General features: G+C 39.7%; 1 protein-coding gene across 10 annotated transcripts in view; it reads left to right on the forward strand.

The window, feature by feature from the left end:
• The first annotated feature begins 252 nt into the window (after positions 1 to 252).
• LOC147843441 (serine/threonine-protein kinase pim-3-like) overlaps positions 253 to 23,421 on the forward strand; it is a 52,728-nt gene continuing 29,559 nt past the window's right edge. The window contains exons 1-10 of one of the 10 annotated variants that reach the window (XR_015493432.1): positions 253 to 573; positions 704 to 874; positions 997 to 1,079; positions 1,194 to 1,244; positions 1,321 to 1,693; positions 1,819 to 1,998; positions 7,377 to 7,804; positions 14,918 to 15,074; positions 15,211 to 15,290; positions 16,543 to 16,886. Coding sequence is in view for 3 of the 10 variants with exons in the window: in XM_087257018.1 (XP_087113144.1) it covers positions 546 to 573; positions 704 to 874; positions 997 to 1,079; positions 1,194 to 1,244; positions 1,321 to 1,693; positions 1,819 to 1,998; positions 7,357 to 7,724 (1,254 nt within the window). In the remaining 7 variants the exon portion in view is untranslated. Of the gene's footprint in view, positions 574 to 703; positions 875 to 996; positions 1,080 to 1,193; positions 1,245 to 1,320; positions 1,694 to 1,818; positions 1,999 to 2,088; positions 2,185 to 2,279; positions 2,529 to 7,356; positions 9,964 to 14,917; positions 15,075 to 15,203; positions 16,058 to 16,542; positions 16,891 to 23,421 lie in introns of those variants that run through there. The other 9 variants (XR_015493434.1, XR_015493435.1, XR_015493436.1 and 6 more) reach the window with 9 other exon arrangements.

Here is a 23,421-nt window from a genome sequence, read left to right on the forward strand (position 1 = left end):
TTAATTTCGATAGCTCAATCAGTGTATGGTGATGACGCAGTATTGATGAAAGCTGATTGGCCAATTGAAAATTACCCCGGAAATTAAATTTTTATACATTTTTAATTTAATAACAAGAGCTTTTAATTAGAACTAATCGGATTTATACCCCTTTTTGGCTATTTGTATTTTACAATTTTAGTTGCTATAGCAACGCGTGTTATGATATGAATTCCGACAGCATATAAAAAACAATCAAACCTATCGCAATCTGTTGGTTGAGAGACGAGGCGACTTTGCAGAGCATTTCTGTGCGATTCCTGAGATTTCTGAAGCTTTTGGAGGATTTCTGAGAGAAAAAGACTTATTTTAAAGAGCACAATTTCTCTAATCATCTTTTTTTCGTTATTTTTCTGATTATTTTTTTAAATACAATTTTGTTGCTGTTTTTTCATTCCTTCTTCTTCTTCTTCTTCTTCTTCTTCTTTTTCTTTACTTTGTTTTACATTTATTTTTTATATTTGTCTGTATTTGTCTGTTTTATTGCAGGTTGGAGGAGATTGTCCATGTCCCACATGGGTGAAGAAAGAGGAGGTGAGTGTTTTTAATCTTTCATTTGTTTGTCATTGTATATCACTGTATGATGCTGTATGATGTTTGACTAATATGAAAAGGATTACAGAAGTTAACAAAAAAGATTAATTAAAAATGTTTTGATATACAGAAGATACACGGGACTGCACCACTGAGCTTCCTGGTTTTTTGGCTCCTCTGCCTTCACATTTGGCTGATTCTGCATCCACAGACCAGAGGAACAGCAAGAGGAAAAGGCAGTGCAGCAGCCAGCAAACACTGTCCACCTCGTCCAGCAGACCAGCCAAACGCTCTCGCAGAGGTCAGCACAGCTCATCTTCTAGATCTTATGGCTCAGTTAGGAAATGATTTGTCATTGAAGAGACCGCAGCATGTTTTCTCTTTCTCTCTTTTCTTCATTTCTTGTGCTCTTCTGTGTTGCAGACTTGTACCAGAAGGGCCCGTTGCTGGGACGAGGTGGATTCGGCTCTGTGTTTGCTGGGATGCGCAGGTCTGATGGACTGCCAGTAAGAGATTTTCTTCCCTCCTTTGTTCAGACATGCTTTAGAAATGTTGCTGTCAGTAAATGTCATGTGTCACAATCAGGCAGGTGTGATTTACTCTGCTTTTCCTGTCTGCAGGTGGCCATCAAGTACGTGTCGAAGGACCGGACCCCCGAGCGACTGAAAGTTGTATGTTTTGATGTGAATCTGTTGTGTTTGCTGTGTTTGATTGAGTTCTGGATATAATGGAGGGTTTGTCCTGCAGGATGGTCAGGGTCGGCTGCCGCTGGAGGTGGCATTGATGACCCGTGTCACGTCAGTTCCTGCCTGCCCCAGTGTCCTGCAGCTGCTGGACTGGTTTGACCGTCCCAGACGCTACATCCTGATCCTGGAGCGACCGGATCCTTGCCAAGATCTCCAGAGCTTCTGTGAGGAGAACGGCTGTCTGGATGAGCGTCTTGCAAAGAAAGTGCTGGTGCAGCTGATTGCGGCCCTAAAACACTGCGAGAGCCGCGGCGTCCTGCACCGGGACGTCAAACCAGAAAACCTGCTGATCTCCACAGAGTCCCAGGACATCAAGCTGCTGGACTTCGGCTGTGGAGATCTGCTGAAGCGATCGGCCTACAAATACTTTGCAGGTGAGTTTGAGTTACAGAAGGAAACGTTCTGTTGATGTTTGTGAACTTCTGCTGATCCACTAAAGGGAATTTGTCTGTACTGGAGCATGTTGAGCAGATGTTTGTGGTCTTCTTATGTCTCTCAGGCACTCCTGCATACGCTCCTCCTGAGTGGTTTCGTAGACATCGCTACCATGCGACTCCAGCTACAGTCTGGTCAGTAGGAGTGACGCTCTACAACATCCTGTGTGACCGTTTCCCATTCAGAGGCGCACAGAGGGTCACGTCCAGAAGCAGACTGACCTTCCCTAGGAGCTTGTCAACAGGTAAGAGATTCAGACACATTCAGAGATAGCCTGGCGAGCGAGCAGAAGTGTGTTGTTGCGTGTTTCTGAAGACGGTGTTGTGTGTAACAGAGTGCCGTCAGCTGATTCGCTGGTGTCTCAGTGCAGCACCGGCTGATCGGCCCAGTTTAGATGACATTGAGAGCCATCCCTGGTTGCACTGCACAGGTGGCCAGTGACATTACACTTATCTAAATCCAGCAGTCATGGCTTGGGTTGCATTGTCAGGTTCAGTGTAGATAAACGCTGTCAATGATTTGTAGAAGGAGAGCAGGAGGGGCAGAGGAACTGAGGAGAACAGATCCTGATCCTGAGCTTCCTCTGCTGCATCTGTGAGCCTCTGTGTGAAGCTGTACGAGCTGAAGACATACACACACACACACACACACACACACACACACACACACACAAGCTAGTCTACAGTAGACAAATGTACAGTTTCTAGACCACTTAGAGAAAAACAGGGGAAGATGTTAAATAAATCATAAACAATAAAGTTATTTTATACGCAATTACAGCAGTTTTTTTTGTCTTTACTGGTTTCACTAAAATGTAAATGTTCAAACCAAGGGCAGCACAGTGACTCAGTGGTTAGCACTGTAACCTCACAGCAAGAAGGTCGCTGGTTCGAGTACCAGCAGGGCCAGTTGGCATTTCTGTGTGGAGTTTGATTGTTCTCCATGTGTTGGCATGGGTTTCCCCCACAGTTCAATGACATGTGGTTTATGTGAATTGAATAAACTAAATTGGCCATAGTGTGTTTGTGCATGTGAGAGTGTGTGGATGTTTCTCAGTACTGGGTTGCAGCTGGATGGGCATCTGCTGTGTAAAACATATGCTGGATATTTTGGCGGTTCATTCCCCTGTGGCGACCCCTGATGAATAAAGGGACTAAGCTGAAGGAAAATGAATGAATGAACACAGACACTGGAGGAATCAGGAGACTGTTAAGTTAGATATGATCATGCTGTCTGTAGTGTGCTGAACTAACTAGACCAAAACTTTATTTGCAATATCTGATATCTGAATTTTAAACATAAAAATCTAAACTAGCCGAATTGTTTTACTTAAACACAGATCTGTCGATAATAAACTCAGTAAATGTCCATACACGCATGCTGATATTTAACAAATGTTTTTTATTTTGAATGATCTTCAATTTTAGGTAAAAAAGAAAAGTTTCTATGAGAATTTGAAATGAACAATATTGTGTTTTTGTGGACATTGAACTACAAAATTTCAACATTGAAGAGTGCTGAATAGTTTTTTGATATAATCTTCAATTCAAAGTTAGAAAAAATACAAATACTAAACTTCTTACGAGAATTTAAAGTAAACACTACTGTGTTTTTCTTCTTTTGTGCACATCAAATTGCAAATTATCCCAATATAGCGCAATAAATCTCTTTTTAAGACGATCTTCAGTTTCAGGTTAGAATACAATTATAATTTTGAAAATAATTTAAAATGTACATATTGTTTTTTCATGTGTAGGTCAAAGTTTCAACAACTCAATCATTTTAAAAAGCATGTGCTCAAACCAAAAGAAGTAAAAAAGTGCTTTTGTGGTGCAGGGTCACGTCTCTCCTCAGTAAGTGATCATGGACAACACAAGGGGGCAATGTTCAGCACAGAGAATCACAATTTAACTAAAACGTATAAGACAGCGTGTTTTTCATCATCTCAACAGTTTGTCTAATGAAACGCACAATAATTTAACATTTATTTTAACAAATACAGCTCATAGTGTTAATAACATTGTTTACTCTACACTTTGTACCGTGATCATGATGATTGTTTGTTATGAGCAGGGCCGGATATTAGGTGTTTGGGGGCCCTAAGCAATTCGAGTCATGAGACCCAGAAGTCCTTCAGTAATAAGCACTTTTTATATTTGCTTATTTATTTAGCTGTCTTTATCTTATATCACTCTGTCTTCCTTTCGTTATTTTTATCTGAACACAATCTCTACATTTTAAAAGATTTGTTTGCTTAAAATGAGTTCACAACTAAAAATAATGAACAAACTATTTGTTTTCTAAAACTAAATTTTCATCTGATTTGACTGCTGGACTGATCCATGATTGGGGGTGGGGGGGACACAATTGCACACATCTACTGATTAAAGCAAATTTGTATTTGTTAGAGCCTTATCCTACAAAATACGACAATTGTTTTGATTATGTCTATTTCTGAGAGAACGAGACCATTGTACCAATCGCACTGAGACATTTCAAATGATATCAAACATGATAGTTAAAGTCAGTTTGGTTAATCTAGAACATTCAAACATTGAAATGACCATATGCGTGAGTTGGGGGGATGAAGCTGAGTTTCAGCATACTCAGATGCAAATGCAGCAGGAACTGGTTTTTCCCGCATTCCCCCCTGGTGGGTTGTGGAGTCCATTGGCCCTGTTTTCAGCTCATGTGAATTGTCAAAGACATCAAAAATATTTGTAATATTTCAATTCTTACAGACCTAAAATAAATGATTATCTTTGCAAAATGCATGATCTATTTTGTATATGGTGACATAACCTGTTATATGATGTTATACTGGAAAAAGACTGCCAAGGGTGTTAAGACATTCAGAATAACACTATTTCAGACTCAGAATATGGCCATGATTATACAATTATAAGTCACTGGAGCACAATTAACTGTCTTTAGAAATAGAAATGACAGAAGCAAATACATATTCATTTTTACCTTCATAAGTATCCTTGCAATGATGTGAAAATGAGATTGCAATGAAAAATGAGATTTTATGTCATATTATTAATCACATAAAATCATACAGCAGTCAACACTGAAATCCATACATAATACATTACGTTTGAATGAATCCCATTTCTGTGATATAAATAATAAACATTCTGAACAGAGAACTGTAACATTGAGCAAATACAGCAGAGATACAATAGAACTCACAATGTAGTCACTATCTATTAAAACCAAGATTGTAAAAAAAACTTGAATATATTTATTATTTATTATACAAATTTAACAGCAAATGACCTGTTAAAAAGTCACAACATTACATTCAAATCAGCTTCTGTTACTTGCTGCTTTACTTTAATCACAGTTGCGTTGCCCAAAAGGGTCAGTTCTTACATGATTAAATGAATCTTTCTTAAGTATGTCTGGACGAATGTGACACCGTCACACTTTCAGTTCTCCAAGTCAATCTCAATATAATCTCAAATAATCTCAATGCAGCAAATAACGGTAATAAACAAAGATGTAAACAAAGTACATTGCTTTATAAACTATTACAATTACTTGAAGCACAGTCAACATAAATGAAGTTGAGCCAAGTAAAAATGTCAAAGATTAAACAATCAGGCCATTCTGAAGGCTGAAATAAATCATTAAACACTGACTATCATCTGGTTTGTAATCAATAACTATTTTCAGACCAAAGAATATCATGTGCTGAATGAAACAAACTGTGTTACTAAGAATAAATTAAGAATAAATGTCACCTTCAAATGTAAAACATCATTTTGTTTCCTATAAAAAGCGATTAGTTACTTTAATGAAGGGATCAAAACCGCTGCCTTAAAAGTGACCAATTGACTTCCCTTAAAAATATGAGGACCTATTAAGTTGACTTAACTTACCTTTTTATAGTCAACTAATTGCTTTTTACAGCGTAATTAAAATGAGATTTCATTTTCTCAAAATCACAACATTCATGACTGCCCGTTTCGCCACTTACAAATTTAAAATGAAGCATATTTTCATACAATTTATTGCTCACATTACATGTATGATAACTTAAATACATTTGAATATACTGTATAATATGAATAAAACAATTAGTTTGAAATAAATTAGAGTAATAACCGCTAGACATTCAGCATGCTAAGTTTCTGTGCTATAACTCCAAACTAGATTTAATTAAGAATTATTCTTTCCTGCAACTGCATTTTCAAAAAAAATAAAAATGTTATCCTGGCAATACTGACCACCACCAAATTCAACCACACTGCTAAGAAAAAAAAAACTGCTGCTGCCACTACTGCTATGCTAACTACTAACACTACTACTACTACTACTACTTCTACTACTAATGATAATAATAATATATTTCCTAAATAAAAATCAGTATAGAATTATTTTTGAAGACAAGATAGAAACATTGGTTTAGTGAGGATCATTAAAAAGAGAGCTTTAGCTTTAAAAATAAATCTGTAATAATAAAAGATTGTTGTAATTTTACTTTATTTATTCATCAATTAAATTCAGCCTTGGTATCTATAACACTTTTCTTTAAACTTTTGCATTCCTTTACGTTTGATTACAGTATTTTTTAAAATAAATATATTAAGTACATTTAATTCAGAACTTACACACATCTGTGTTTAGCATTTATTCTGTTACTTGCTTTGAATCTCACCTGGCGTTTATAAGATACTGTGCCAGGCTGATGTTGGCAGGTGTTCCAGTAATGGTGATCTGGCGATCTGATGACCCCTCCATGGCATTAGCAATTTTGATCTGAGCCCCAGACATCTGACGGATTTCATTAATTTTGGTGCCCTGACGTCCAATTATACAGCCTATTAGCTGAAAATATAAAGTAGACAGATTAAAATGAGTTCAATGCGTGTTCTTTACATTCTTCTTTGATTAGGGGTATAACGATACATCATAATGTGAAACTGTGAAATATAAATGTGCTGATGTGCATCGCTTGTGTAAACGATAGGACTTGCAATACTGAACTTGTTTTTTTTGCAGTACTCGACTTATTGTATAAGGTTAATTTTCACCCAAAAAGGTCAATTCTGTTTTCCTGTATTACGCTGATAATGCTGTTTCATGGCCGTGAAATCACACGTTTGTTTACCACAGAGATATTACAGATGATACATTTGTAAATAATGTTCACTTTGTTGCACAGAGAGAGATTCCTTTGCTTCATAAGACCTCAGTGCATCGTCAGGACTTGAGTGTATCGTTACACCCCTATCTATGATACAGTTTCCCCAAAAACTGCCTCTCAAAGTTCATGAGTACTGGCCTGTGAACTGGCATCCACACCTATTAACAGAACAAATGCAGGAGAACTGAGAAATACAGAGAACATTGAACACAACATTAAGCTTGGTTAAACTGTGCAACTGTCCAAATCTGTTATAAAACACTAATAAATCTAATGGAGAATTTCCTGATTTACAGTAAAATACTGTTCATTTTTACAAAGTGACTGACATTCCAGGAGTTTCTAATGGCACTTCACATTTAACTTTTTATTCACTTTTATTTACTGATTGTTCTTAATTGTTCTTATTATAAACAGGTTCATGTTAAATTCTGTTATTAATTTTAGGTTTTTGTTGCATGTCTCAGGGATGTCAATGGCAAGCACCAAGGAATGTCATGCAGCTCACAATCCCAGGAAAGTGCCAACTTCACCCTAAAGTACTCCAGCTGATATGGGGGTGTTTTGGAGAAACTCAGGTTTACCTGTTTGCTTTAGCCAAAACCGGCCACTGCTCCGCTCAGCACAGATGCACTGGCTCACTGCTGGATTCGGACATGTGTATCAGGCAAGTTTGCGTTTCCCTAGTGAGTCTTCTTGTACAGACCCTGTGCAAGGTCAGGGAGGACGAGGAGCAGATCTTGCTGGTTGCACCACACTGGCCCACCCAGACCTGGTTTCCAGAACTCACACTCCTCGGGACAGACCCTCCCTGACAGATTCTCCTGAGGAAGGACCTTCTTTCTCAAGGAGGTTTTCTATCTGGCACTTACGTCCAGATCAAAATAAGGAGAAGGTAGTTGGAATTTTTATATATTTAAAGAAGGCATTTGATACAATAAATGATAATATATTGGTAAACAAATGATAAAGGTTTGGTATTAGAGAAGTAGCCTTGGACTGAATAAGCAGTTATTTAAAAAATAGGCAACAGTTTGTGGAAATTGGCAACCATAAATCTTCATATCTAAATATAAAGTGTGGCATAGCACAAGGATCAGTTTTAGGTCCAATATTGTTTATAATTCACATGAATGATCTGTGTAAGATATCAGAGTTGTTTAAGTTTATATTATTTGCAGATGATAAAAGTATCTTTTGTTCTGGGGATAATTTACTAAAACTTATGGAGTTGATTAAAACAGAAATTAATTAATTAAAATTATGGTTTGACTTAAACAAATTGTCATTAAATATAAGTAAAACAAAGGTTATGTTATTTGGAAATGCAAACAGCCGAAGAGTGAAAAGTAGCCTACACACAGATTTGCAAACCCCACCTAAAGTTACAACGTAATGGCGCCGATGACAGCGATCATGACATGTGGTGAATGTTGATCCGTGTTTTCGGAGAAGGTGCCTGAAGCTCGATGCGTTGCATTCACTGCGTGTTCAGCGCAAATGTCCGCTAAATGTGAAATCTAACACTGTACACATCATCGACAAAGAAGCTCGCCTTTGCTAAGTTTAAACTGAATCTGCGGCTCATAACAAAGAGCAGTATTGTGCCGGTGGTCATCACGAGAATCCTGCTCTGCCTGCTTATAAATTAGTGCGCTGACTCGCCTGCTTTCCACAAACAGAAGAAAGAAAATCAGCTCATAACAAGACTGAGCATTTAAAATGACACAAACCCAGATCAAAACCTTTAAAGAGTGATAGAAGTGAGACTTTTATTAATTTCTATTGTCCATTCTTTCTTGAGTTACTAACTAAAAACAGTTTTGCAGCTTTCAGCCTTGAATTAAATGATTTATTATAATCTTTTGTTTGTTTTGTAGCAGAAATGTTATTTATTAGATATAAACAATAGTGCAAAATAAATATTTCTTACTGCAATTCTTCATTTTAGTTTGATGCAAACCATGAATTTATTTATAAACTTACATTCAAGCACATTCAGGGCAGCACGATCATGAGAGATGTAATTCATTGTTAGTATTATTGTCATCATTATTATTTAATAATGATTAGACATACATTTTGGATTTATTGCACACAAATATCCATAAGTCATCTCAGCATTAGTTAGATAGTTGTTTCTGGTTTTTGTTAGTCCTAATTGATGTTGTTTTCAAATACAATCAATCATTTAAAATACAAAAAAGTCATTGGACTGATGGAAAATGTGGGCTATTTGGAGCAAACAAATCCTTTATTTTTAAAATGAAAGATACTCAAGTTCAATGATTTGGTTCAATTTAAAACAGCACAATTTATGTTTAAAGCTAGGAATGAATTACTTCCAAAATGCATGCAAAAGTTATTTGAAGAAAGACAAGAGGGATATAATCTGAGAGAAGAACTAAGGTTTAGGAGGTTGATAACAAGGACAACTTTAACAAGTTTGTGTATGTCTGTCTGTGATGTGAAATTATGGAACAGTCTAGATCAGACTCCCAAACAATGTCAGGATAATAATCAATTGAAAAAGTTGTATAAATGTGTATTATTAAAGGAATATAATGATGAAGGTGATTGAAAAAGGATAAATAGAGAAAGGTATGATGAAGTTTTAATTAATGACTATTTGCAGTGATTTTTTTTCCTTTGGGTCTGTTACAAAATGTAAAGGTACAAATGGAATCAAACATATAATTTGTCAAAGATGCCAAAAGGATAAAATATATTTTATGAAAAAGAAGAGATCAGTAAAAGAAGAAATCAGTTTAAGTAATAGACGAATGATGTGTGTGGTAATGGGGTGAGAAAATAATAATTCCCCATCTAGGGAACTTCAACACTGCGTCTAACCAGAACGCTAGGGGAACACCTCTTTTATACGCGTCTTGAAGCACATGTGAAATCAATCTAATGTAATTAAGCAGGTGTCGTCAGACCAGAGAGTATAAAAGCCTGTACTGAGCATTCAGTATCAACTTCTTTGCTTTCAAGAAGCACGCACGTGAAAATACACCCTCTTTCTGTGAACTTTCATTACTGATTTGCATACACAAAATACAAAAAAACTGACAACTACTTTTTTATTTTGGTATGGCAGAGAAAAACTTTAAACGTTGTGTGCCTCCATGCCCTCGCTCTATTACGGCTGGTGACTCACATGATTTGTGTTTAGAGTGTTTGGGAGAAGAGCATGCCCTGGCAGCATTTGAGAATGCTGACTGTGGACACTGTGACGTTCTCTCCCGTAAAGAGCTGCGTAGTCGGAGGGAGCTCTTTAATAAAGCTCCCGTGGTGCATGCTCCTCGCGGTTCGGGTCCCGCTCGTGCTGAGGCTGAGCGTCGACTTCGGTCGTGGGGTTCGCAGCTAGATCTGGCGGATGAGATGGAGACGGACTCTGTCCTTTCTCTCTCTGGATCCGTGAGATCTAATCCTCCTTCGGGAGCGTCAGAAGCACGCTCTGCGGTTTCTTCTGCGCCTCATGGGAGGGCGGCGTCCTCTGTTTCCGAGGAAACCGAGGCGCCGCAGCAACAAATACAAAGAGGGTCGGGGAATCTGCCGCCCCAGTCAGTGGAATATGAGGAGTTAGTGGAGGTGATTTCACGTGCTGCTGACAGGTTCGAAGTAATAGATTGGCAGCCTGCACGTGAGCAGCAGCAGCTGCGTCTGACAGGAATGCTGGATGAGAGAGAATTACCCAGCAGAGTAGATCCTCCACTAAGGGACCTCCCCTTTTGTCCCGAGCTACATGACGTAACGTATTCAGCACGGTTAATGACACCAAAAACAGCTATTTATTCAGCAGTTCGTGGGCTAGGGGAAAAGGCATGTACAGTAATGCCAATGATAGAAGAGGACTTAGCACGTCATCGTCGTTCAGATCTAAAATCTGCAAGGGTCCCTTCTTTGTTGTCGAGACCATTAAGAGTAACATCGGGTCTAGTCAGCAAAGCATATATGACGGCTGGTCAGTCTGTTGGATTCCTGCACACCATGTCAGTGCTGCAGGCATATCAGGCTGACCTAATTAAATAGTGCCTAGATGGTGGGGGAGCAACACCCGAACAGCTTCGAGAAGCTCTTCGGGCGTCAGATCTAGCTTTAAGAGCTACTAAAGAGGCAGCCTCTAGTTTGGGGCAATCTATGGCTACCCTGGTGGCTACTGAGCGGCACCTCTGGCTGACACAAGCAGAAGTGTCAGAAACCGATAGAGCTATTTTTATGGACGCTCCAATATCGAGCTCAGGGCTCTTCGGTGACGCCGTCGATCGCGTTAAAAAACAGCCCCAGCCGTCAACCAGCTCCTCATATCATGAAGTACAAAGGATAAAACAAAGTCCTGACGTGTTGGGAGTCAGGCTTTCCAGGGCCCCCCCTGGACACCGAGAGCACCATTCAGCGCTCTCACTGAACCAGGGTCCGTGGAGAAAGGGAGAGGCCACCTCACCACTTATGTTGGTGGGGGGCTCTGTGTCTCCCGGGGTGGGCGTTCCTCAGTGTCTGAGGGCATTGGGGGCCCCACCCCCTCTGCAGGGGGGTCAAAGAACAACCAGATGCCAGTCTCGAGAGGCTGGTACCCCTAGCACATTTTTTGGCAGCGTGGAAACACCTGCCGATGGTGTCCCAGTGGGTCCTGTTCACAGTAGAACATGGCTACAAAATACAGTTTTGTGCACGCCCACCTCGCTTCAACGGTATTGCACCCACCATAGTGAAGCCAGAACAGGCTCTGGTTATGGAACAGGAAGTACTGGCCTTATTAATAAAAGGCGCAATAGAGCGTGTTCTCCCACTCGACAGAGAGTCAGGGTTTTACAGCCGGTATTTTATAGTTCCCAAAAAGGATGGGGGATTGCGTCCCATATTAGATCTGAGAAATCTAAATCGGTCTGTCAGGGCCCTCAGGTTCAGGATGTTAACCATCAAAAACGTGGTGTCACAAATTCAGTCCGAGGACTGGTTTGTGACGATAGACCAGAAAGACGCATACTTCCATATTTCCATCCTTCCCCAACACAGGAAATACCTGAGGTCCGCTGGGGGGGGACGAAGCGTTCCAGTATCGGGTTCTTCCATTCGGCCTAGCTCTGTCACCTCGAACCTTTACCAAAATAGTCAAAGCGGCACTAGCTCCACTTCGTATGCAGGGTATACGTATCCTAAACTACATAGACGATTGGCTAACTCTAGCTCAGACTCACGATATGGCAGTTCGGCATCGAGATGTCGTTCTCACCCATATCAGAAGGTTGGGGTTTCGGTTAAACACCGCAAAAAGTGTGCTTGTTCCAGCCAGGACGACCATTTTTTTAGATGTGCTATGGGACTCCATGACGATGCGAGCATGTCTGTCCCCGCCATGAATCGCTTCGATTCAGTCAACCGTACACAGTCAAACTAGGCCAGTTCATCACTGTGAAACACTTTCAGAGGTTGTTGGATCTCATGAGCCTTCGAGCCTTAAGTATGTGGAAAATGCCCTGGTTCCTGTCCCAGGGCCTAGTGTTGGAGGCTGTCTGTCATCGCGTCATGCTTATGACAGATGCTTCTCTAACGGGCTGGGGAGCAGCCCTGAGGGGGCTTCCCGCAGCGGGACGATGGGGAGAACATCATCGTTACTGGCACATAAACTGCCTGGAGATGATGGCCGTGTTTCTGGCCTTAAAACACTTTCTCCCAGATCTAAGGGGCTATCATGTTTTAGTCTGCACGAACAACACATTGGTTGTCGCTTACATCAACCAGCAGGGGGGTCTGAAGTCTCGAATGCTATGCAAACTAGCACATCGGATCCTCCTGTGGGCCCAGAACAAAATCCTGTCCATCAGGGCAATGTATGTCCCGGGCCATCTGAACATGGGAGCAGATCTCCTGTCGAGGCAGGGGGTGAGATTCAGGGAATGGAAACTTCTTCACCCCGAGGTGGTGGAGTCCATTTGAGAAAGATTAGGGAAAGCGCAGGTAGACCTGTTTGCTTCCCAAGAGACCACACATTGCGTACTATGGTTTTCTCTCTCGCATCCAGCCCCTCTGGGACTGGTTGCCATGGTTCAGACATAGCCGAGGCTGCGTCTGTATGCTTTTCCCCCGATCGCTCTGCTCCCAGGAGTCCTGGAGAGGGTCCGTCAAGACTGAGTACAGTTACTGCTGGTAGCCCCGGTTTGGCCTACCAGGATTTGGTTTTCGGACCTCATAGCCCTGCTGGCGGGTCTCTCGTGGGAGATCCCCATCAGCAGGGACCTTCTGTCCCAGGCGGGAGGATTGATACTTCATCCCCTACCCGACCTGTGGAAACTGTGGGTGTGGCCTCTGAGGGGGCCCACCTCATAGAGTATGGACTGTCAACCGAGGTTGCTCAGACCATTCTAAGCTCCAGGGCTCCCTCCACAAGGAAGCTTTATGCCCTAAAATGGGCTCTCTTTTCAGCTTGGTGCAGAGAACACCAGCTGAACCCAGTCAGCTGCCAGGTAGCCTCAGTGCTGGAATTTCTCCAAGATCGCCTGTCTGCTGGGTTAGCTGCATCCACTCTGAGAGTGTACGTGTCAGCTATAGCGGCCTACCGTTCTCCCCTAGATGATGAGTCACTAGGACAGGATCCGCTAATTCGTCGCTTCCTTCGTGGAGCCATAAGGCTAAGGCCTGTCAGCACACACAGGGTACCGACATGGGATTTAACATTGGTGCTCGGGGGCATCTCTGTTCCCCCATTTGAGCCACTGCAGGAGGCGTCAGATAAGTTTCTGACACTAAAAACAGCTTTCTTATTAGCTATTTCTTCCTTAAAAAGGGTTGGTGACCTCCAGGCTTTGTCGGTTGCACCTTCATTTCTGGAGTTTGCTCCAGGCATGTCCAAAGCCTTTCTTTATCCCGTGCCTAAGGTGCCCACTCATGTGGCGAGACCTGCTGTGCTACAGGCCGCCCACATTTCAGTCGTCGGACCAAGAGAAGTTAAACTTACTCTGCCCAGTTAGAGCTCTGAATACATATGTTAACCGGGTTATCAACTGGAGAAAGAGTGAACAGTTACTGGTCTGCTTCGGACCCTCAAAAAGGGGGAGTCCAGCGAATAAGCAGACAATAAGTAATTGGATAGTTGAGACTATCTCATTTACCTATCAGGCTGCTGGACGCCCTGCGTCTAAATTTGTTAAGGCCCACTCCACAAGGGCTGTCGGGGCCTCCAAAGCGTCTATTTCGGGCTCAGCCCTTTCTGACATTTGTTTGGCGGCAGGATGGTCGACTCCACATACATTTGTGCGTCACTATCAACTCGATGTAGACCCCTCACCAGGGTCCTCTATTCTCACTGCGTAGTGTGCGTTCACAGTCAGCAGTGAGTCTGGCCTAGTGGGTATTGCGTTCCCCTAGCGTTCTGGTTAGACGCAGTGTTGAAGTTCCCTAGATGGGGAACGTCTCGGGTTACGTATGTAACCATAGTTCCCCGAGAGGGAACGAGACACTGCGTATTCCGCCATACTCTCTTCTGCCTGTTACTTCTTTCAAGCAAATTCAAAGTTGATACTGAATGCTCAGTACAGGCTTTTATACTCTCTGGTCTGACGACACCTGCTTAATTACATTAGATTGATTTCACATGTGCTTCAAGACGCGTATAAAAGAGGTGTTCCCCTAGCGTTCTGGTTAGACGCGGTGTCTCGTTCCCTCTCGGGGAACTATGGTTACATACGTAACCCGAGACGGCTTGTGCTTCATCCCACTCCATTTTTGACCATGTTGAAATGTATTTTTTGTTAATGATTTTTTATGTGTGATATTTCTGTTTGAAAATAAATAAATCAAATCAAATCTCTGGAACCTTCATGTGTGATTCATAGACATGACATAGAAACCTTAAGTGACCTGCCAGCATCGGTAGCTGACCTCTCATGACCTTTTGGGATCACTCTGTGGTCCTCTGCGCACTGCAAAGAGAGCCACTTGATTCAGTATCTTTAAGTTTTCTTTTCTTGAAGACAGCTCTGCTCATCACACTGGCTTCTATTAACAGAGTCCGGGACCTGGAGGCATTTTCTGTCAGCAAATCATGCTTGGAATTTGGGCCAGCTAACTCTCACATTGTCCTGAGACTCTGGCCTGGCTATGTGCCCAAGGTTCCTACCACTCCAGATCATATAGTGAGACTTTAAGCATTGACCCTGGAGGAGGCTTACTTAACCCCTCCATTGCTGTGATCAGGTCGCACACTGGGTGTTTACGTGGCCCAAACAGAGTATTCTCTAGTCTGTTTTTTTTTCTTCTTTTTGTTTTATTTTGCTTTGTGTCTGTTTTGGCAGTCGGCAGAAGGAAAGTGCCATATCAAGCAGAGGCTGGCACACTGGGTTGTGGATGCCATCACCCTTGTGTATCATACCCAAATCAAGGTGTGTCCTCAGGGATAAGTGCACACTCAACTGGAAGTCCCGCATCCTCCTGGGCATGAGCAGCAGAGCCTCTCTAACAGACAACTGTAGAGCTGCGGCTGGGCAACACTTAAAACATTTGTGAGATTCTACCATCTCTGAGTACATGTACATGTGATTTCTCAAATGTAATAAATTTGCAACAATTTGAAAAAAAAATCACATTGTCATTATGGAGTATTGTGTGTAGAATTTAGAGGTAAAAAATAAATTTGACTCATTTGGAATTAAGGTTGTAACATAAAAATGTGGTTAAAGTGAAGCGCTATGAAAACTTTCCAGATGCTCTGACTGTACTGATACTTTACATTTGTCCATGACAGGGTTGACACAATGTGAGGTTTGTTTACTGTTTTTCTACTTGCAGATTATTTGTAAAAAGTGCAGGAGCTTGACCAACATTCATTTCTTACAGTCTAAGGTCTAATTAATACAATAACTGTGGTTAAATCAAAACTCTCAAACAATTTAGTTTCGAAGGCACTTTATAGTGAGAATGACCCTTATACAATTATATATATCCGGGTGAGTAATATGTAAGGTGGAGTAAAATGTCATGTGTAGTTAAAGGTATGTAAGTGTATGTATTTACCACCACCTACTGGAAGTTTTAGATTCTTATTTTGAAGATTATTTTCATTTTAAAACATCTTTTTGTCATAAATGCAGTAAAGTACAATAAGCTGAATTGTTTTCACACATATAAAATAAACTTGTCATCATTTACACATTTTGTGCCATTTAAATCAATTTCTTTTTTATTGTAGATTATTTTGTGTGTTTACTTGCTTCTTTTCACATTTAACACAATGATGAATTGAAAATTTTCGCTTTTTCGAGTCAAATTTATAACATTAAACATGGAATTTTCTCAATAATTTGCTTTAATTTAATTCAGGATAACCAATAACTTTATAGTGGTCACTTCTTTTTATTTTTCCTCAGGATCGTAAGTTTTACATGTTTGATGAAATAATCCTTTCATTTCAATGTGTTTTAGTGAAAGTACTCGGCCATTTCAAGACACTGAAAACTTTTTTTTAATTTTATTATTATTAAAATATTCTTTAAATGAAGGTTATTAATAAATATTTGACCTATAAATATTTAATTCTTAATGTCTGCAAGACTTATTTCGTGTTATTCTATGCGTGTGTGTGTGTGTGTGTGTGTGTGTGTGTGTGTGTGTGTGTGTGTGTTATATTTATTCCAGAGAAGAGCTTACAGTAGCTTGGTCCATCTGTAACTCCGGTCATTTTGAAGTTTCTTCCGGTCATTCAGGCAACATCTTCTTTCTGGGGGACAGGCCAATCTTCTGCTGTCCAGAATCAGGTGGTTTGTCTTGGTTGGGCATCTCAGCTGAGACCTCTCCACAATGGGTGACCCCACAGTAGCTGTGAAGTACCAGTGGCGTGAACCATTTGGGTGAACTAATTTTTTAAATGTGACCTTAAGATTTTTTTTGAAGTTTTTTGTTTACAGTTTTGACTTTGATACTGACTGATCTAATGTTTATGCACAAATATATTAAAATAAAGCATTCTGCAGAAAGCATTCATTTAAGAGAGATCTTTGAGGAGTGTGTTTATGCATATATATGCTTCAGTGTGAGAAAAGCTAGTCTGCTTGCATGACCATTGCCAGGTCTGGGCTGTTTTATTATTAATGTAATATTAAATTAAATTGTTAATATTAGTTAATGTCCAGTGAGTTCACGTGAATTAACAATGAAACTTTATTTACATTAACTAATGTTAACAAATAATAAATACTGTAATAAATGTATTAGATCTTACCAGGTTTGACTTTTTTTTACAGTGGAATACTGGCAACAGTGTTAGTCACTGTAACAGAGCAGTAGCGGAAACTGGAAACTGCTTACAGTTAATTACTGTACTGTAGTTCTGTACTCACAGCTTAATCGCTACTGCACACACATTAATGGTAAATCATATATACAGTAGTTATTGTAGTTTAACTCAAATTAATCAGTTTTCTGAACTGTTATGAAAAATAAAAAGCAAATCAATTCTTCAGACAAATGTATTTTATTGTTTTGGCAGCAAACAAAAATACAGCAGAAAATGTCTAACAAAATTAAACAAATCAGCAGGTATGAAGACATTTTCTATTTACAATGAAACAAAAAGGTTCAATAATGAACAACACATGCAGTGTATATACAGTAGGACTTGTGTGTTGAAGTAGGGGGGGAACTCCAGGAACTGAGTTTGACATCGATGGTTACAGTGTTGGGGGTAACGCATTACAAGTAACACAAGTTATGAAATAATATGACTTTTCCAAGTAACAAGTAACACATTAACAAATTCACAACCTGACAGTGGAGGTCTGTGTGTGGATGGCTGTACAGTATGAATCCTTTGTTATGATTCCCTGTGAGGATTTCTGTGCACGTTATCTAACTGAGGAGATTAAAATTGAAGGATTTTAATGTGTAAAAAATCTGCTTAGTTCCAGAAAGGCACATTACACTGTTTGCATCTGTACATTATGGCAAAACCATTAAAGACGAGTTGTCCAATTAATACATATACTTCAATGAAAGTCATGTAAGAAGTGTAAGGAGATGTTAACTAGCTAACGATGTAGCTTTCAAGTGCACAGTTCAGGATAACAACAATTGGATTTAACACACAGACATTATTTTAGAAACCCTCAAAATATTTGAACACATTTACTCCTTTACACTCATTGTAGATTCTTATTTAGAGCTTAAAACACATCAGACTCTGCATCTGAACTGACAGACAGAGAATAGAGCACACTCAGAAGTAAACAAATCAAACACCTGTGGCTCCCTTAAAGGGCAACACATTTGTGTTCATAATAAGACGGACAGCCAGTGTATGTGTGTGTTAATGCCTAAACCATTGTTTTCTGTCTTAAAATAAATGCAACTCTCTATAAATAGCCACATAAAGCATCAGAGTAGATGAACAGTAATTTACCATTTATTACCACAGTTACTACCTGTAATGGCTACATAAAGTAAATTACAGTCATTTATTTTTTGCATGACACAATTTCATACAAATCCTGCTGGTTTTACAGTAAAATACTGTTTCCATTCATTACAGCAGAACACTGGCTATTTTAGAGTTATTTACCGCATAATTTACAGCAAGGGTTAACAGTGAACAATTTAAATAACTGCCACAGAGAAGACATCTAACAATCTATGCCCACCTTCACCCCCTTCCTTTTGGAAGGACATCTATTTTTAAATCATCCATCCACCCAGGAAACACCTAACCTCTAGCCATCAGTGTCCAGTCATTGCTAAGGGTGTGTGATTTCTATTTTACTCCACATGCTGCACTCCAGTCTGTAAAGACAAAGACACGACTAACAGAGCTCTACATGTTTTCTGAACTCCAGCAATGCACAAGATAATCTCCAGTGTTCTTCAGATAAATCTCCACTGATACTCTTGTGAGTTTCCTTCTTCTGCCTGTTGTGTGTCCATTACTTGAACACCTGCCAAAGACGAGACATCTAGCTAACTATCTAAGCCCACCACCACCCCCTTCCTCTTGGAAGGACATCTATTTTTCATTCATTTATCCACTTATCTATTCAGTAAAATGACTAACCAGACCATCAGTTTCTAGTCATTGCTGAGGTGTGAGTACCATTTCTCGTCATGCCCCAGTGTAATCTGACATACAAGACAAAAACAAGACTAACAAAACTCTACATGCTGCTGATCTTCAGCAATAAACAAAGTTTTCTCCAGTGCTCTTCAGACATATCTCCTCTGTTCCCTTGTGACTCTCTTCTTTCTGCTTCACTCCAGTCTGCAAAAGACTAAGACAGCACCAACAGAGCCCTAACTGATGGCTGAGCTCCTGCAATGCACATGCTGTTCTCCGGCAATTTAAAAAAAAATCTCCACTGATGCTCTTGTGAGTCTCTCTCTTCTCCCTGCTGTATGTCCATTACCTACAATAAATAATAGCCACAGAGAAGACATCTAGCTAACAATCCATGTCTACCACTACCCTCTTCCTCTTGGAAGGACATTCATGCCATGCACCTATCCACCTGTTTTTAAAGGACACTCCTGACCATCAGTGTCCAGTCATTGCTGAGGTGTGTGATTCCTATATTTCTCCACAAGCTGCACTCCAGACTGTAAAAGACAAAGACACGACTGACAGAGCTCTACATGCTTGCTGAACTCCTGCAGTGCACTAAATGTTCTCCAGCGTTCCTTAGAAAAATCTCCACTGATGCTCTTGTGAGTTTCCTTCTTCTGTCTGTTGTGTGTCCACTACCTGAAAAAGAAACGCCTGCCGCAGAGAATACATCTATCTATTTAAAGCTGAGCTTAGACTACAGAAGTTTTAGTCCAATTTATTTTGACCTCCTGAGAATCGGAGATGAAATCTTGTCGAGGATTTTGATCGGTTCTCAGCGCAGATTATCTGGTAATGTGAGCCGTTTAAAGATAGAATCTTGCACCTCGCCATCTTGAACACAAATTGCAGCCTCCCTGATCATAAACAGACATGATTGAAATCCAGAATTTCAAATCGGGCTGATCACAGCAGTTCAAACCTATTCAGTATTAACAAAGCCATGAGCTGGGGAGAATCATGTTGCTTTTAATAAATAAATAAATATATCATTTTTTTAATAAGCTTGAATTATCCTTTATTATTAGCCAGATTTGACGTTATTCTTATAGCGGTGTGCAGATATTGATGACACGTGCAGCCAGTCACTAGAACGTTGCCAGTTATCTCCAAAACCCAAAATGATTCAACATATTACAGTTTTTCTCAGTGGCTTTGGTGGATTTCTCACAACACTATTTACATTTGCACAACAGTTAATGCATTTCTCAAAACAATTAGTCATTTGTGCACATCATAGTAGCAGTTTCTCATTCCTCTATTAACAAACTTCAATTAGTACAAAATGCAGCAGCCAGAGTTCTGACCAGGTCCAGAAAATATGATCATATAACCCCAATTTTATCCTCCTTACACTGGCTGCCTGTTAAATTTCGTATTGAATTTAAAATATTACTTCTCACCTATAAAGCTCTAAATAATCTAGCTCCTGTTTATCTAACCAACCTTCTGTCTCGCTACGAACCAACTCGCTCCTTAAGATCTCAAAATTCAGGGCTTCTGGTAGTACCTAGAATAGCAAAATCAAGTAAAGGAGGTCGAGCCTTCTCTTTCATGGCTCCTACACTCTGGAATAGCCTTCCTGGTAATGTCCGAGGCTCAGACACACTCTCCCAGTTCAAAACTAGATTAAAGACCTATCTGTTTAGTAAAGCATACACTCAGTGCATCACCTAGCGGGTTCCACACTGGCTTCTACATCTTGCTTATATACACTATGAACAGCAGCTACGCTAATTATTCTCTTTATTCTCTATTTTCACCTGGGGATACTCATCCCGAGGTCCTCAGATTAGGCGGAGTCACTGATTGGATCCAAGACCAGCGACGTGATGATCCCAAGGATTCCATATCCGGGACCAGGCCATATCCTGAGCTGCTGCTGCGCTGATGGTCATGGGGAGTGGAGAACATGAGTCTGATTCCAGCGACGCTCCAGGGACAGACGAGTCTTCATTGAGGCCATCTTCCAGCATAAACCACGGCGAATGAATTTCTGCACAAGACTTTTGGCCAGCGGAGAAATTAAAATGGTCGTGCCCAACTGAGTCTGGTTCTCTCAAGGTTTTTTTTCTTCACTCCCATCAGGTGAAGTTTTTTTTCCCTCTCCGCTGTCGCCACTACCTCGCATGGTTCAGGATTGGTAGAGCTACGCATCGATGAATTTGCTCTTCAGTGTTTGAACTCTAAGTAATGATTAAATCACACTGAACAGAGCTAAACTGAACTGAACTGAACTGAACTTAAACACTAAAACCTGAACCACACTGTTCCAGTTACTATGACCATTTATGTGAAGCTGCTTTGACACAATCTACATTGTAAAAGCGCTATACAAATAAAGCTGAATTGAATTGAATTCCTTCCAACAAATTGTGAATGCTTTTGGACATGTATCAATTGCTTTCATACAACTCTCTGCTGTTTATAAAATTATTATTTGCTTATGTCATGTCAGTCAAAATAAACTAAACTTGTGAATACTGAAAAGTCATTCCATTTAAAAACTAATAGTCCTCATTTCATTACTTGAGTCATTACATATAAAAATGTTGAACTAGTTGTCGAAATCTGACAAGCAAATTTTATTAAAACTTTTACATCTTTATTTTCCAGAAAATGTCTTCTAAATTGAACAATTTCATGAATGATTTACAGACGTGTGTATGTTGTAGGTTCAGTTGCAATTTGTACTTAATGTTTGAAAGTTGTGCACAGCACATATTGTTTACAGTTGTGCACAGCTCTGCCCAAAGGGAGTTTATGTTTGTTGTAAATAAGAGTGTATTTATTCTTTTGCCCAATGCTGTGAATAAATTAGAATTGCAAAGAGCATCTGCAGTAAAAATGTGAAACATACATATTCAGTGTCTTGTAATCAGATTCCTCACTAAATGCAGTGATGTCTAACTTTACTGTAGTTTTCAAATGGCTGAGCAAATAGTATATAGTGCTGTCTTGAGCATTTTCAGAAAGTGTCACCAAAATCAGACTTTATTGCATTGAAAAAAAAATAGAGCAAACTGTCATAATGAAAACATGACAAAGCCATTTGACTATCTTTTTATAAACACTTGCCAGGACTTTTCCTCTTGATGACACTGACACTCTCATTGACATCAATACTTGCTTTTGAGGAATGAGCTATCCATTTTGAGTAAGTGATTCACTTTTTCAGGTTATCAACTAGGTTTTGCAGTTTGTGCTAATTGTTTTGAGAAATGCATTAACTGTTGTGCAAATGTAAATGGTGTTGTGAGAAATGCACCAAAGCCACTGAGAAAAACTAAACTGTGTTTTTATACATTTATTTATTTATTTTTCTGTGATGAGGATAGAATGAGTTCAATAGCCTATAAAATCATTAGGTCAACGTCTATATAGCCTAGTCCAGTAAACAATATTTTAATCTATGAGAATAATTTGACAGTAAGTGATAACTGAAGATCAGGGGTGTTGCACTGAGTGAATTATTTTATTTTTCTACACTACTGGGCTTATTAAATGCGTGACAGGTACAATTTCATTTTTAAAGAGGCTCTAGCAATCAAAAGCCAAGCTATTGCCAGTCAAACACAGCACAGCCATCGCAGCAAGAGATGGAGAGATTTCAATTATTGTCATAAATAGTAATATCATTGTGACAGGGTGGCTCAGTGGTTAGCACTGTCGCCTTACAGCAAGAAGGTTGCTGGATTGAGTCCCAGCTGGGTCAGTTGGCATTTCTATGTAGAGTTTGCATGATCTCCCCATGTTCGCGTGGTTTCCCCCACAGTCCAAAGACATGCGATATAGGTGAACTGAATAAACTAAATTGGCCATAGTGTATGTGTGTGAATAATTGATATAATTATAATTGGACATTCGTTTAGACATATCAAATCAACATTTCTTCATTCTGCTGTCCACTGCCTGCATGTCAGACCCTTATAAACATCCCAATTGCCAATTATTATTAGCTATATATAATACGCATTTATGAAATGAATGTTTGTGTGTGAGAGCAAATTGAAAAGACACTTGCGGCTCAACTTGCGTGTGTTAATTTAATTTTACAGGCTAACTGCATGAACAGCTACGCAAACTGAGACGTAGTGTAGCCTATTTCGAGTGCAGGATATTAGTGTTTTCCTGTAGTGGCAGTTGGTCAAATATTACTAAATTAATAATAAGTTATTAAAAAAGTGAGTTATTCAGTTTGTGGATAGGACAACGAACTCCAAGCATCACTAAAGAGCTGAAGAGAATCACGTCACTTTTACAAAATAAATAAATATAATTCATTTATAATAAGCTTAAATGATAATATTTTCATTAGCCACTAACGTTATTCTGTGTGTGAATATTTATGAGCCAGATGTAGCTGGGTAGCTATGCCTACTAAATTGCCAGTTATCTCCAAAAAACAAAAAGCTTCAACATTAAAATGT

This window comes from Danio rerio, chromosome 6 (assembly GCF_052040795.2).
Source record: "Danio rerio strain M-AB ecotype USA chromosome 6, GRCz13ab, whole genome shotgun sequence".
Lineage (NCBI taxonomy): Eukaryota > Metazoa > Chordata > Actinopteri > Cypriniformes > Danionidae > Danio > Danio rerio.